A 16,634-nucleotide genomic window follows, 5' to 3' on the forward strand; every position below is an offset into this window, starting at 1 on the left:
GCATGACAAATATGAGAAGAATCTCATATTAAATATGATTTTTGGATAACGAAGTCCTTACAAGAACTTTATCATAGATTTTATCTCTAATAATTATGGCAATATTTTCTAAGTCATCTTCAGTAATTTCATCCATTCTCTGGACAGAAGACAAACACTGTTTTCTGTATACAGGCATTTACCCCTGCTCATTTTCTTCCATCTCCTGAAAGCGCATAGGTCTTCTTCAAAGTTTGTGGACACTGTACAGTTTTCCATGGCAAACTTCTCTGGAGGCCAGACCCTCCAGGTGGGGTTAATGCAGTGAGCTATCTCTGAGTCTGTTTTTTAGGTTGGAAAAGTAACTTTGGTTTCTACAGAGCTGGTGTGTTATTGTTGTGTCCAACTCTTCATGACTGCATTTGGGGTTTTCTTGGCAAAGATATTGGAGTGGTTTGCCATTTCCTTCTCCAGCTCATTTTACAGATGAGGAAACTGAGGCAAACAGGGTTAAGTGACTTCCCAGGTTCACACAGCTACTAAGTGCCCGAGTCCAGATATGAATTCAGGTCTTCCTGACTCCTGGCTGGTGCTCTATCTACTGCACCACTGTATTTTAACACTAATCCCAAGAATTGTTACACTGGAGAAAACTTTGTGGGCAGATAGCTCAGAATTTTTTCACTGAGAATAGCAAAACGTACCCCATTCCATCCTAGCTTCCATTCATAATTCATCATGGTATTGTCATCCATGAATTTGTCCAAACCTTAAAATGCCTGTACTGCCTCTTGGGAAAATTATTTCCATAAGTTTATTATCAAGTAGCACTTACTTTTTCTCAGGGACTACTTTTCAAGCTTTGAGGAATACCTCCTCATTTTAAAGTTCTAGAATGTGGTAAACCTTTCTGGTTTATTGGTTCATTCATTCAGTAAACATTGATTAAGTCTCTGATGTTTGCAGATCACTGTGTTGCACATGAATCTTTCCTTCATGGCATTTACAATTTTGGTATAGGCTTTGATCATAGCCTTTCTTAAACAGAGTGGAATCCTCATTTTTAGTCTATCCTTATATAACAGCACATCCATTCCCCTTTCACATCAGGCAAGCTGGTGGAATCTATTTGTGTTAAAGGGCAACATCAGTGAACACTTAAGCAAACATAATCCATTGGAGAATAGACAGTCTTTGTTTGCCCTTCTGAATCTTCTCCAGCTTCATGTGCTTGCTGATGCGCAGCAACCAACATCTTATGTAGCTTGGAAAAAGAGGTAATAGTTTTGTACATTGTTAGGATAAGACTTTTTGTTTTTTCTTTAGTTTCCAGGCAGTTCAGGTGATGTCGGTCAGTCACACAACTAGGAAATGATAGGGAGAATGGGGACTCCTACCCAGGTCCACTGGTCCTCAAATTAAGTGTTCTTCCCTTTACATCTCTCTTTTGAGCTTAGGAAGAGGAATCTCTTCTTATTCTTTGGTGAAAACTGAGGTGAAAAAAAATTCACTATGTCTGCTATCCTCTTTATCCCTTGAAATTTTATAACATGGATAAGTGGTCTCATGATGCTATATATTGTTATACATTATTATCAACTGTTATTATCTTGAAAAATGCTATTTTTACCTACCTCTTTAATTTTGTTACTTAGCTATGAAGAGTGTTTATTCATTTTTGTGGGAAGGTCCAAGGTCTACTGTGCTTGAGACTAGTTGTTCAGTTGCTTCAGTCATGTCAAACGCTTCATGACCCCGTTTGGGGTTCTTTTGGCAGAGATACTGGAGTGGTTTGCCATTTCCTTCCTTTTTTAAAAAATTTCCTTTGTTAGGTCATTTTACAGATGAGGGAACTGAGGCAAACAGAGTTAAGTGACTTGCCCAGGGTCAGACAGCTAGCAAATAAGTGTCTGAGGCCAGATTTGAACTCAGGTTCTTCTGATTCTAGGCCCAGCACTCTATCCACTACGCCACCTACCTGCCTTAGCTTAAGACTTAACATATATTTATACTGAGCTCTCAGTAAGGGATTGTTTGTTTGTTCCTCCAAATAATCTCTAGACTTTAGATGTCAGTGACTTTTTGACTCCTAACCATTTCTTGTCCCAAACTAATCCCCATCTTTTGTCATAGCTCTTTTCTCTGATTGAATTTTTCATTTTTCCATTCTGCTAGAAGGCTGAACTTTACTCTGCTGTGATTGGCAATGCTTAATAACTAAACTAGAGATACTTTCTACATTGGTTCCTATTTACTACTGAGGATCAAGTTCATTGTGTTTCCTTTGACTTGGCTTCTAAAACTGTATTAGGAAGCAGTCATTTGTCCCTTCCTAAAACATAGCTTTTATTGTGAGTTATTCAGCCAGTGTAAATAATGGTAATCCTCCATTATTATAACCTGGCCTAATTTTGCAGCTTCCCCAGTCTCGTTTCATATACTAAGCTCAGTCTCATTATTCTGAACTGGTGGTTACAGCATAGCCTTATTCACATAACATAATTTATTACTTAAGTATGGAATTCTCAACTACAAAGGTTCCATAGACTGTCAATTAAATTATTTACACTATTTACATTAACATTGATTATTCCTCTCACATATAATACCTTACCCTCACTTCCTTATTTACTTGGTCCTAACTTAATTGACAGCTAGGTTGGCACAGTGGATAGAGTGCCAGGACTGGAGTCACGAAGACTCATTTTCCTGAGTTCAAATCTGGCTTCAGACACTTACTAGCTGTGTGACCCTGGGCAAGTCACTTAACCCTGTTTGCCTCAGTTTCCTCATCTGTAAAATGTGCTGGAGAAGGAAATGGCAAACCTCTCCAGTATCTCTGCCAAGAAAACCCCAAACAGGATCACAAAGAGTCAGACACAACTGAAAATGACTGAATAACAACAACAACAAAAAACAATACAAAACACTTTCCTATGGAGTTTATAGCATGAAATATATATAAGCCTATATAATGGGATCTTTCTATCTGACTTGCAGCTGAAACTTCTTCTATATGTTGTCTCCTCCTATTAAAATATGAGCTGCTTCAGAGCAACTATATAAGCCAGTAGTCATCCTCCTTTTACTAAGTTGAGATGCCAGTTACATTAAGGTCCTTACTTGCTGTCCCTTTGTTATTTTCATTCATTCATTCATTTTCTTTTTCACACTCCTATTATTTGCATCAAGGCAATTATACAAAATTAATCACTTATTCTAAGCAATACCTCTATGTTTTGTAACAAATTGCATATTTTTATTAACTATAATAAGAAATACAATTTTATAGGTGACATTTCCCAATGAAATTTTATTCACAATGCATGAAAAATTGAGAAACAAAGCATAAAGAAAAAATTAAAAAGAGTTGCCCTAAGCTATCTCCTTGGGCTGTCAAGTCATCTTCCCTATGAGAATAGATTTGTTCACTTGCATTAACACAACGCAAGACAACTGAGCATAGAAGCAACCTTTATATCGCAAGAACAGAGCCAAAAGTCCAGACAGCAAATGTACAGTTGCAGATTGACATCCTAAATCAATTCCTTAATCAATCAAACTTCCTAAATCAATTCCTTCCTTAATCAATTGTTTTTGGTCAGACTACAGAAAACTGAATAGGGAGGCAGTGTAGTGTGATGGATAAAGAGTTAACCTCACACTCAGGCGGAGCTAGTTTTAAGTCTGTGCAACCCTAGTCAGATCACTGAAACATTCAGTACCCCAATCTCATTAACACTATGTTCTTAGACTAGAATTTTGACCTGCACAATTAGAAGGAATTCTTTCACCAAGGATTCCCCATCCGAATGAATGAAAGCATGAATGAAAAAGTATTTAAGCATTTACTATAGTATGTGCTGAGCACTGGGAATCCAAATACAAAACTGGAATGTCCCTGCCCTAAGGGAACCTAATATTGGGAGACAACACTTATGGGGGAGTGGTGTCTGGTCAGGTATGTTTTGGTTTGGAAAGTCATGGGGATCATGAGTAGAAACATAGGGGAATAGATTGACACACCCCTTCCAGTAGCAGTAAGTAGAAAGAAAAGCATTTATTAAGAACTTACTAGATACAAGGCACTGTGTAAGCACTGAGATACAAATAGAAAAGGAAGATAGTCTCTGCTCTGAAGCAGCTCATATTTTAATAGAAGGAGGCAACATATAGAAGAGGTTTCAGCTGCAAGTCAGATGGAAAGACCCCATTATCCCTACAGTACAGTTTCTAAACAGATGGTAATGCATATTGTTTACTGGCATTTCCATTGATAAAACCACATCCTTTCGACTATTTAAAGGTGCCAAAGACTTTGGCTTAAGAACTTTCAAATCCTCAGTGGTTCATTGCAGTGGGGAAGGAACTAGTAGCCTGGGGGGTCAAGAAAAGCCCCATGTGGGATTTGAAGTTTGAGCTGAACTTTGAAGGAAGCTAAGGATTCTTAGAGGCAGAGGTGAAGAAGTAGTTCACTCCAGGCAAAGAAAAGATAATCTGTACTAAGTGCCAGACAGGTTGGTACACTGACAAAATCAAAGAACTTTTAAGGATTTGTGTCCCAGTACTTTAGCATTTCAATAATGGATCCATTGTTTCCTTAATGTCATAGATATGACATGTGATAGAACAATTCAATATGACACAATTATAATATATTAGATTTAGAGCTAGAAGGAAGCTTTGAGTCTGAAGTTAACTGACCTGCCCAGGGTCACACAGCTAGTCTCCAAAGAGAGACTTGAACCCTGACCATCCTACTTCAAAGTCTAGCACTCTACTCATTACACCATACTACCTATGATAGAAAAGAAAAGAAATTACAATATTTATTTGATTATAGCTCCAGAGTTGAAAAGGGATATGGTGGAGGTAGTTACCTTTAGGGCAGCTGGGCCGAGAAGGGGAAGATGACCAGTGTATAGTGGACCAGTGTATAGAGAAGCACTCACCAATCAGGGTGGCAAAGACCTAAGGGCAGAAGTTCCAGAAATGAAAAAGCCATCACATGTTCAGTAAAAAGAAAAATCCTGTTCATAAAAATGTTAATATCTATTTCTGAGGGTTGCTGGATTTGTATGGTAGTAGTCATTTATAAGCAACCTTTACCTTTTTTCTGCCATCTCAAATAAATTTGTCCCTCTTCTCCTTTAGGATTTTCTTTTCATTTGGGGGACATACACCTTTGTTGCAGTGGGACACCTGGGAATAACTAGATTGTTTTTCAGAGCATTTTCAAATTTCCACTGGTCATAAAAATAAAAAATGTGCCAACCACATTTTTTCCCCTTGGCATTCATCCCTAGGTCTACTTGTTACTCTCTGTGAGGAATGCAAATTTCAACCAGCTTGACCATCTGTTGTGTTTTTCAAACACTAACATCCAGAGTCACTAATCCACAAATAATGGACCCCTTAGATGAAGTGGAAATATAGGGCATCCCTTATCCCAAGGTTATATGCACATATATTGTTAATTTTTACATTTAGAAGAATTTAAATCAGGAGCAAAACTATCTAATAACTTCTTATCCTCATAAGACCTTCATTGACTAATTGATTTCTTTTTCTTACTTAATAAAGATCTACAAGCAGCCATTGAAGATGTGTTGTCAACCCTGAAGCAAGATGATGTGTCTGTCTATTATCTGAGTAGAACTTCTACCACAGATGGTGTTGACTCCCTGCTTGACAAATTGGACGAAACTTCTGATGAACCCATCCCAGAGTCTTGGAGGTCAGATGTTGATTTTTCAACTCCTGCCTTGTACATCTATACTTCTGGGACCACAGGTAAATAAAGAACGATGATCATAATGATGATAGCTAACAAGTTCTGAACAAACTCTTCAATGGGAGCTGAATATGGGGTTAAGATGATGGTTTTCTCCTTCTTTGGAAAAGCTGATGAGACAATGAATGCTTTGCCTATAACAGATCTTATTTCATAACCTGATCCCATTTAGCCTCCTACAAAAGAAAAGCTTGTTTCACATATGCCATATATTTCATTACCCTTCCTGGAACGGTACAGATTAAGAGTTAGCTGATAACTATAAAAATATTTATTTTTTGAATCAAATGATGATGAATGAAATCAGTTATGGAGTAAATTAATAGTTGGCAGGGTTTTTGTTATTTTAATGACTATACAAGTCCCACATCCAGAACAATAATAATAAATAATATGTAGACAAACAAAATAATAGCAAAACTAGAAGAACTTGGGCTAAATTCAAAAAAGTTATACTAGAAAAAAACCCTTGGTTTAAGGTTGTAAAATCACTCCCTAAAATCCTGAGAGCTCAATAACCTCCCTTCTAAATTTAGACATTTCTTTCTTTCTTTTTTTTCCTGCCTACTAGCCAAATTAGAATTGCCCTGGACCCTAGGGCAACTTTGGAAAGCTCTGAGAATGGGGCCATCTTTGTAGGGATTTAGGACCTGGGATAAATTATACTGTGTAATTGAATTTATCCCATCCCCCACCACTCAAAACCATTCATCTTCTTAGAATTCCCTTAATAAGTCAGAACCCAGAGCTGAAGTGGCAGGGTTTCTGAGCCTGCCCTGATCCAGACTCAAATCTGAGGATAGCCCTGGGTCCATAGAGTCTTAGAGATTTTTGATCCTTCACCCTGTTCCTACAGGGTTCATAGTATAAGCCAGGTCACTTCTGCCAGCTATGGAGCCTGAGAAGCTTTCTATGGAGGGCATCAAAGGAAAGGGTATCAGAAAATTTGGTGCCTCCTTAAGGACTATAATTCTAGCTTTTTACATCCATTCAGAGTCATTTCCTCTTTATGGACCCATCCCTACACTCATACTAGAATGTTGGCAACTTGTCATTTTTGTAAGATGTTTTGCTGTAGTAAAATTTTCTCTGAAACAGTTACTTAACCCGGAGCCCATAAACTTTTCAGAAGGTCCATGAACTTGGATAAAATTATGTCTTTATTTTCACTAACCTTTCACTAAAATTTAGCATTTTCCTCAATTATGAATTTTTAAAAAATCATTATTATGAGAAGGGCTCCATAGGCTTTGCTACACTGTCAAAAGGGTCCATAACACAAAAAAAAATGGTTAAGAACCCTCACCCTAAAGTATGGTATTAAGGTTGTGTCTCTTGTACTTCTTGTTGGATTGTTATAACTTCAGTCTGCCTCAATTTCTTCAAAATAAGGGTGATAACAGCACTTACCTCCCAAGGTTATTGTGAAGATAAAATGAGATGATATTTGTAAAGCATTTAGAACAGTGCCTGACACACACAGTAGGTACTTAATAAATGCTTGTTGTCTCCCTCCGTCCCCCATTAGGATATCAGAGTATTTGATCTAGCCACTTTAATCATTTTAAATGTTGATCAAATATATTGTTTGCTTTTAAATGATCAAATGGTTTTGTATTATGTAAATAGATCAGTGTCTATGTTTTTCTACATGTATTATTTCCATACATATTTATTTCCATATATGTAGAAGCAGTGTAATGGAACAGATAGATTACTAAGCTTGAAGTTATGAAGACCTATACTCAAATCCCACTTTTATTTACCAACTGTGTGACGCTAGGCAAGTTACTTAACCTCTATATTAGCACTGTGCCTGGCATGTCGTAAGCGCTTCATAAGTGACTATTGACTGACTATATGTCTCAGGTAACTCCCTATGACTTATCTACTACCAATTAACAAGCATTTATCTGCTGAGCAGTGTGTGCTACACGCTCTCTTAGGAGTTGTGGATCCCAAGGCAAAAATGAAACAGTCCTTCCCCAAGGAGCTCTGTGTACATTCTGGAGGAGGAGATAGTGTGTACACTAAAATAAATGCAAGGTAATTTCACTGGGGAGGCGCTAGCAGTTGGGAGAGGGAGGAATCAAGAAAGACTTCCTGTAGGAGTTAGTGTTTGAGCTAAATTCTGAAGGAAGCTAGAGATTCTAAGAGACAGAAGTGAGAAGGGTGTTCATTCCACGGATGGGACAGCCTGTACTAAGTGCCAGACAAGTTGGTACCCTGATGAAATTATAGGTCTTTCAAATATTTGTGCCTTCATACCTTAATATCTCAATAATGGAACCATGGTTTCATGAATGTAGGCACTCTTTCTGGTGGTGCAGATTGCAACCCATCTACATCTACATCTTCTTACCCTGTTTGACCCTTGTTTCTATCCTCTCATAAATCCACTACCCAATGCACTATAGCAGCCTTTCTTTAGATCTTCTGATACTGTACAGATACCATTTCAGCTGTCAGGCTCGAAATACATGATTAGCCACCTCCATTTCCTAGAAAATATATTTGATCGCATTTCTTGCACACAAGTCAACATGGGTTGCAAACTTTTTTCAGAGATTGTGGTGTTCTATGATTTGCGGCCATGAAACATAACGAGTACCAATCACACAACCTCAGTATGGTTTTCTATTTGTTTACTATTTTTTAAAAAAATTAATATTAATAGAGGAAAATGCAACTTTACAGGCTTTCCTTCAAGTTGTCACCTGTATACGTAAGTTCCTTGAAAGCAGGGACTACTCTATTTCTGTTTTTGTGTTGCCAGTGTGTAGGACAGTGTCTGGTGTCATCAGCGCTTGATAACTGGTATTGAATTGTTGTTCCTCCTTCATTTTCAAAGAGGACCAATAGTAGATTGCTGTTGGAGTATGAGTGATGTCTTGACTTGTGCCTCAAAATGTTACTGAATTGAATTGAATTGAAGAGCCCTTGACAGCTACAACAACCAAATGAATATTGGCAAAATTTGAATGACTTGAGGGCAAAAGGTCTAAAATACAACACATTATATTACTGAATCTAGTAACTTACAGGGTGAAAACCATGAAGATAAGAAAATAAGGCCAGAATAAGGGTCATTAACCAGGAGCACAGTGAGAAATGGAAGGAGGCTCTAGTGAGACAAAGAATAGGTTTGGGTGACATGAGACAGAGAAATGAAAATATGGGAGATTATGATCAGAATGATAAATTCAGAGTTCTAAAATTATGAAGGTGACATAGTTATTAGTGATGATGTATCTACAACATGACCAACACTATGAGTGGCTGAGGTGGAGTCACAAGTAAAGGTCACAGGCAACTAGGTGGTACAGCGGATGGCACATTGGACCTAGAGACCAGAAGACCTGAGTTCAAATTTAACATAAGACATTTCCAGCTGTGTGGTCCTGGACAAGTTACTTAACTTCTGTCTGCCTCAGTCTCTTCAAAATAAAGATAATAAATAATAAATATGTAATGTAAATAATAAATAATAACGCCTACCTCTCAGGGTTGTTGTGAAGACAAAATGAGATCGTATTTGTATAGCACTTAGAACAGTGCCTTGCATATAGTAGGTGCTTTTGTTCCCTTCCCCCTGCCCCCCATAGCAGATTGAAGCACTAGCATGCTAGTGTGTTTGAAGGGACAACCAATATTTATATTGAAGTCCCTAAATGTATAGAAAGGGATCAGTTGGAGAGAGAGAGAAAGATTGTGAACCAGGTATTAAAATCTTCAAGAAAGGAGAAAGGGGGGAAGCTAAGTGCTGCAGTGGATAGAGCACTGGCCCTGGAATCATGAGGCCCTGAGTTCAAATGTGGCCTCAGACACTTACTAGCTATGTGACCCCATTAGATGGATGGATGGAAGGAAGGAAGGAAGGAAGGAAGGAAGGAAGGAAGGAAGGAAGGAAGGGGAAAGGCTATCTTGAAGCCAGGAAATCACAGATATAGATGGATGGAGCAAGCTCTTATAGGAAGAGAAGTTGCTGAATTATGGTGGCAGAGGGAGGGTCTGGAAATTGCTGTAGGCAACAAGAAGTATGTCACTTCCTCTTCCTGGCCTAGGGGATCAGGCAATACCATGGGAGAAAAAACAATCAGCATTGCAGAGTGAGAATAACCAAAGATAGACTACTTCCTGGAGGGAACCAGGCTTCTGTGAATAATAGAAGGTTCAAGGACATACAAAAGAAAATCTTGAGGATGAAAGGAAGTTTGTTAATCATCAAGCACCAGTTCTTCAGGGAACAATAGAAGGAAAGAGAAATGGGACCAGGTTGAAGAAAGATTGAGCTGGATGAGAACAAGAGTATGAAGTGAAGTAGGTCAGTAGATATACAGAGAGACAGATAGATTGATCAATAAATAGATATATTGATAGAGCATTTATTAAACACTTAGTATGTGCCAGGCACTATGCTAAGCACCGGAGATACAAATATATATGAAAAAAAGACAGTCCCTAACCACAAAGAGTTTATAGCCTAAAAAGGAAAAATAACACAGAAAAGGTAGCTGAAAAACAGCAAGGTAGTGCTGACGGAGAAGAGATAGTGGAAGAATCCAAAGAGTTAGAAATGGATCTGAGAGAGAAATAAGCATGGCTAGTCTGGGCATTTCCTTAGAAGCATATTTAGATTGAGAAGCCTGCTAGTGTAGAGATAGAGAAGTGCATGGAGTCAGGAATGGAGCCAGGAAAAAAATGAGTGTGAAAGGGGAAGGAGAGGTTTCCTCCCAGGAGACAGTGACTCCAAATCACTAGAAAGAATGGAAGAAGTCAACATTTGCTATCCAGAGGTACCAATTGATTGGAGTCTCCATCCTATAGGGTCTTTTGATGATAGAAGACAGCACTGGTGTGCTGATCCTTCCCCAAACACCAAGGAGCTGAGGATGGGGTGGTAGTGGCAGTCAATAAACATTTATTAACCATGCATTATGTACCAGCCACTGTGCTAAGGCAGTTAGTTAAAGTCCATATATCTGTATTCCCAGGGACTGGACTGAATTAACAAATGGTACCAACTCAGTAATTATATCCCAGAAAGGCAAGTGATAAAATATACGCAAAAGATATATCAGAAGTAAAACAAGAACAGATGATACAGTAGATTTGGTATCTGAAATCGTAATCAGTTTGGCATACAATCTGGTGTCTAACATCTGGCCAGAGTCGTACTAAGCCTGGGGTCCTAGCCATTCTCTGCTATATATATCCCTCTAGGATTTATAAGGGCAAGATCCTCATGTTTGGCCCTCTCCATTAGAACTCTGTCACCATTTTAACATCTTTTTCTGGTCCTAGTTCCTTGGTGCTCTTTGGGAACGGTGGATATTTGTAAAGTAGATGGTCCTACATGCAGCTTGGAAACTCCATCCTCCTCAGAGACCATGTGTCCCCTCACATTTGGAAGCAGATATCTTCCTACCTACATGTCCCAGAAATCCTCTGTGAATAAGAGGGAATGGGACAAAAATTAAATGGAGACATGACTTACTTGCCCACTCACTTTATCTTTTGAAAGCTGCTTCCTCTCCCCCACTCCATACCTCAAAACACTTCACCAGCCCTCTCCTCACTTACTCTTGTCTCTGAAGAAAAGTTGGTCCTTCCTTGCCAAAGTCAACCCCTTTACCAGTACCCTTGAGCCTCTCCCTTCCTGTTTCCTACAGTTTGCCAGTCAGTCAACAAGCATTTATTACACCCTTACTATATGCCAGGCACTATGCTAAGTTCTGGGAGATACAAAGAAAGACAAAAACAATCCTTGACCTCACGGAGCTTACGTTCTTTTTTTTAATTAAATTTTATTTTTGTCAGTCAACAAGAATCTGCCTTCTCTCCCTCACCACTATCACACCCTTGAGAAAGAAAGAAAAACAAAACCCCTATTACAAAAACGTATAGCCAAACAAAACAAATTTCTGCATTGGCCACATCCCAGAAAAAGATTTGTCACAATGTGCATTCTGAATCTATCACTTCTGTGTTAGGAGACGAATAGTATGTTTCATCATGAGTCCTCTAGAATCATGGTTAGTCACTGTGTTGATCAGAGTTCCTATGAAGTCTTTCAAAGTTGTTTGACTTTACAATATTGCTGTAATTGTATGAATTGTTATCTTGGTCCTGCTCACATCGGTTTATATGAGACTTCCTAGGTTTCTCTAAAACTGCACCCTTCATTATTTCCATCCCCTCAATACTATGTCCTAGGTCTCCTTACTCTTTGATTGTCAAAAACCTTAAAATGATTGTCTACCCTAGCTGCCTGTTTACTTACCACCCACTTTCTTTTCAATCCCTTGAAGTTTGGCTACTGACCCTACTACTTGCTCTCTCCAAATATGTCTGTGGGGTTATGTTTATAGATAGATGGATAGAGAGATAGAGACAGATGGGTGGACATAGACACACACACACAAACATACACGTATATATATATACATACATGTATATATATATCACTATGTTGAAGTACATTTATAACCTTTCATAGATTAAAAACTACATCAGGACTTTTAGAACACCCTGTATATGGAACAATTTGGATTTATCTCTTCATGTTAACTATTCAAGTACAAGCAGAAAGACGAACTCACTTTGTGACCCTGAGCCACCTAATTTAGTACCAAAAGTAAACAGGATTATGCAAGTCCCTGTAGTAAAGGGAAGAGAGAGTTTTTCTAATTGACAAGGGGTTCCAGTACAAGCCTATTCTGCATTTTTTGTTGGGTTAAATAAAACCAGTACTATATTTGATGTCTTGTTAGCCTGAGTGCTTACAAGGAAAGCCGAGGGGCCCTTTTAGGGAGAGCAAAACAAGTCCAGATACTGATGTTTCCAAGGTTTTCCTTGGGTGGGGACATAGCCAAAGAGATCTTGTGAAATCTGTCCCTTCTTTCTCTCTGCCACCACTACCACTTAAAAAAAATTATACCCATCAGTCATGTGAGAGACCCAGTTGACACATGAGTTACACTAAGGTGAGACAGTTGACTCTGCCAGGAAGGATATGAACTTTGAGTTGTTTTTGAAGTGCATTTTGTTCCCAACCTACAAACCCACACCTAAACAGGAATTCTCCTCCCTAAACAGGAATTCTCCTCCCCTCCACATACATAGTATCCCAAATGAGTGCTCCTTTGGCCTCTACTCTACAAAGGTTTTTATGTAAGTTGTTTTCCCATAAAAACTGGTGAGGTTTCTAGGCTAGCCTACAACAGTCTATTTAATTGATAATGTATCTGAAATGTAGTATTGTGCTGTGGAAACTAATTGCCCTATGGGAACAAAAGTTCTATTGGAAAATGCATTTTCTACTAATTGGAGTTCAAGTTTGGAACTCTGTCTCTCTGACTAGTCCCTCCACCTGTAATCCATGACTCTATGGGGATATGGAGTTGATTCAGCAGGGCCTACTGACTATATCAACCCACAAAACCCTTTCCTTCTCCTAGACTAGCTCCTCAGTTTTATTGTTTTCCCTTTCCTTTCTTTTCTGGTTCTTCGGGTCAGGTCCTACTATTTCCTTTTCCTGAGGATAAATTTGTGATTAAAAAAACTCCCCGCCCTACGTCCTTCTGCCCACTTGCCTTCCTTTTCTCACTCAGACATTGTATGGAAAACTGCAGGTCAGGGCACAAAAGACTGAATTTCAGTGCAAAACCTAACAGAACCTCAGCATTGAACCTCACAGGTCATACAGTCCAACCCATACCTAAATGGGAATTCCCCTCCCCTCCCCCCACACAATGCGCTTAACAAGTGTTTGTTCAGCTTCTCCTGAAAGGTTGGGGTGGGGGAACTCATTCATTCCTATGGTGGCCCATTTATCTTTGGGTCATCCTTGATTGTTAGAGTTTCCTGTAGAAGGTGGTACTTGATCTGTGTCTTAAGAAAAAAAGACTTTATGAGGCAGAAGGGAGAAGGGAGAGCATTCCAGGAATTGGGGAGAGCAAATGATGAGGCACAGAGATGGAGTGTGGTTTGTACGTGAGGACAAGAGAAGCTAGTCTGGCTGGATCGCAGAGTGGGGGAGGAGAGTAAAGTCCACTGAGGCTGGAAAGAGAAACTAAGCAGTAGAATTTATGTTTGATTCTAGAGGCAATGGGAATACACTGGAGTTGATTGAATAGGGACATAGTGAGTCTGAGGAGTTTCTGGTTCATCTAGTTTGAAATAGCCAACAGAAAACTAGTGATGAAGTATTGTGTCTCAGGGGAGAGAGCAGGCCTGGAAATCATGGTCATAGAGATGATAATTAAACACATAGGAATTGATGAGGTCATCGAGAAAGACTATAGAGAAAAGTGGGGGGTCAGAGCCTGAGGAATACTCACAGCTTGCAGATATGATTTGGGTAATGAACCAGCAAAGGAAACTGAGAAGAAGCAGTCAGACAAGTTGGAGGAGAACCAGGAGAGATAAGAGACACAAAAACCCAGAGAGGAGGGGGTATCCAGGAGAAAACTATGAGTCATCAGTATTAAATGCTACAGATAAGTTGAGAAGGGGACAGCTGAGTGGCACAAGAGGTAGAATGCTGGGTCTGGAGTCAGGAAGACTCATCTTCCTGAGTTCAAATCTGGCCTCAGACACTTACTAACTATGTGACCCTGGGCAAGTCATTTAACCCTGTTTGCCTCAGTTTCCTCATCTGCCAAATGTGCTGGAGAAGGAAATGGCCAATCACTCCAGTATCTTTGCCCAAAAAAAAGAGCATGGCTTACAGATGGAGGGAGTAGTCAGGGAGACAGAGTTCCAAACTCGAACTCTAATTAGTAGAAAATGCATTTTCTAATAGAACTTTGTTCCCATAGGGTGGTTAGGTTCTATAGCACAATCCTACATTTCACATACATTATCAATTAAATAGACTGCTGTAGGCTGGCCTAGAAACCTCACCAGTTTTTATGTTTTTTTATGGGAAAATAACTTACATAAAAACTTTTGTAGAGTAGAGGCCAAAGGAGCACTCATTAGGGATATTGTGTGTCAAAAGAGGCAGGCATGACTGAAAAAAGACTTAACAACAAGGTTGAGAAGGATGAGAAAAGACCATCAGATTGGGCAGTTAATAACTCCTTGGTAACTTTGATGAAATAGTCTGATGAAAGTTTTTGAAGAATGAGGAGACTTGGGTATGTTTGCCAAGTCTTCTAAAGCGTACATCTTACTGTGTTTGCTACCTCCCGTACCCCTTGCCTGCTTCCCACTCCCCCACTTGCAACTCCCTGTTACCTCCAGGATCAAATATAAACTCTTCTGTTTAGCATTGAAAGCTCTTTATAATCCAGTCCCTTCCTATTTTCTGATTCTGTTGTGCTGAGGTCACATTTGAACTCAGGTCTTCTTTACTCCAGGTTCAGTGTTCTATTCACTGAACCATCCAGCTGCCCTCAATGCGTTATAATGAAGATCAAATGAGATACGGTATAGAATGTACTTTGCAAACATTAAATGCTATATAAATATCATCTGTTACTACATGCACCTACCTCCTCACAGGATTGTTATGAGGAAAGTGCTTTGCAAATCTTAAAGCACTATATATGTGAATTATGATATGTTTGCAGTTGGGTTCCCTCAGCCTATTCAGTCTTTCTGCTGTGTCTTTGCAAAGGTCTCCCCAAAGCTGCCGTGATCAATCATCGGCGCATATGGTATGCCACTGGCATATTCCAAGCAAGCAATGTCACTTCAGAGGATGTGATCTATACTTCGCTGCCCTTGTATCACAGTGCTGCCCTCTTGATTGGATTACATGGATGCATTTTAAAAGGTAAGCTCTGTACTTTTCATCAAGTGTTAGGGTTCAGTCAACACCTACACCTCAAAAGAACTAACATAAAAGGGCTTGCGGTTTAATAGAAAGATTACTGAGACGAGGGTCAGATCATAAATCATAAAAAAGTTAATCTCAAAGGGTGTGTTGTGAGTTTCACTTAGGTGTGCCTAGGAAACCCAAGACTTCCACCTTCCTCAATCTCCATCCCCAATTGCAGTTTACCAGCCATTTTTCCCCCTGGATTGGTGTTGAGGTGGTCATGATGACTCTAACCATGGAGACTCCAAAGTGCTTTCTCTGATTCAAGTTCTAGGGAAATAAAGAAAGAGGATGACAAAGTGGAAGACAGGCAAGAAAAGGCAGAAGAATCCCAAGGCCTAGGCAAGTGAGGGGCACGGAGACCCAACTGCCCAAATACCTTTATTTGTGCCAACTTAAAGATTCAGTGTGCCAGAATTCCTCATGGCAGAAATACTGTGTTGAGAGCAAAAAGAAATTTGAGAACCACCATCATAAGGATTTGGAATTGGAAGGGATGATAGAAATCATCTAGTCCCACCTCTCCATTTAACAAAGGAGGAAACCAAGGCACAGAAAGGAAGCAATTTGACCAGTGTTGTTAAACAACTGACTTCCAATTCAGTGTTCTTGGTCTGAGCTCTAGTTCTGCTGCTTATTAGATATGTGACCTTGGGGCAAGTCCCTTTACCCTTCTAAGGCTCAGTTTACAAATCTGTAAATTGGGGGGCAATGATACATGTGTTACCTACTTCATAGGGTCATTGAGGGGAAAGAGCTTTGTAAGCTGTAAAATTCTTCATAAACCTTGAACTCCTGGTATTGGCATTGTCCCCTGTTGTCTCTGACAGGAGAAAGTGGCTAATCAAGTCTTATGTACCCTCCTGAAACAAAAACAAAGGGTTCTCAATTTTTCTTATCCTTCTGTTTCTAGTATTGTTGTTCAGTCATTTCTGAATCTATGTGACCCCTTTGGTGATTTCTTGACAAAGATACTGGATCAGTTTGCCATTTCCATCTCCAGTTCACTTTACAGATGAGGAAACTGAGGCA

The 16,634-nt window shown here is 39.3% G+C and overlaps 1 protein-coding gene across 1 annotated transcript in view; it reads left to right on the plus strand.

Annotated features, from left to right (window-relative positions):
- Positions 1 to 16,634, plus strand: part of SLC27A2 (solute carrier family 27 member 2) — a 66,975-nt gene that overhangs the window by 19,216 nt on the left and 31,125 nt on the right. Inside the window, exons 2-3 of the mRNA XM_027840853.1 lie at positions 5,563 to 5,772; positions 15,399 to 15,557. Coding sequence (XP_027696654.1) covers positions 5,563 to 5,772; positions 15,399 to 15,557 — 369 coding nt within the window. The remainder of the gene's footprint in view (positions 1 to 5,562; positions 5,773 to 15,398; positions 15,558 to 16,634) is intronic.

The sequence above is a fragment of the Vombatus ursinus genome, unplaced genomic scaffold (genome assembly GCF_900497805.2).
Source record: "Vombatus ursinus unplaced genomic scaffold, bare-nosed wombat genome assembly UNPS02014848.1, whole genome shotgun sequence".
NCBI classification, from domain to species: Eukaryota; Metazoa; Chordata; class Mammalia; order Diprotodontia; family Vombatidae; genus Vombatus; species Vombatus ursinus.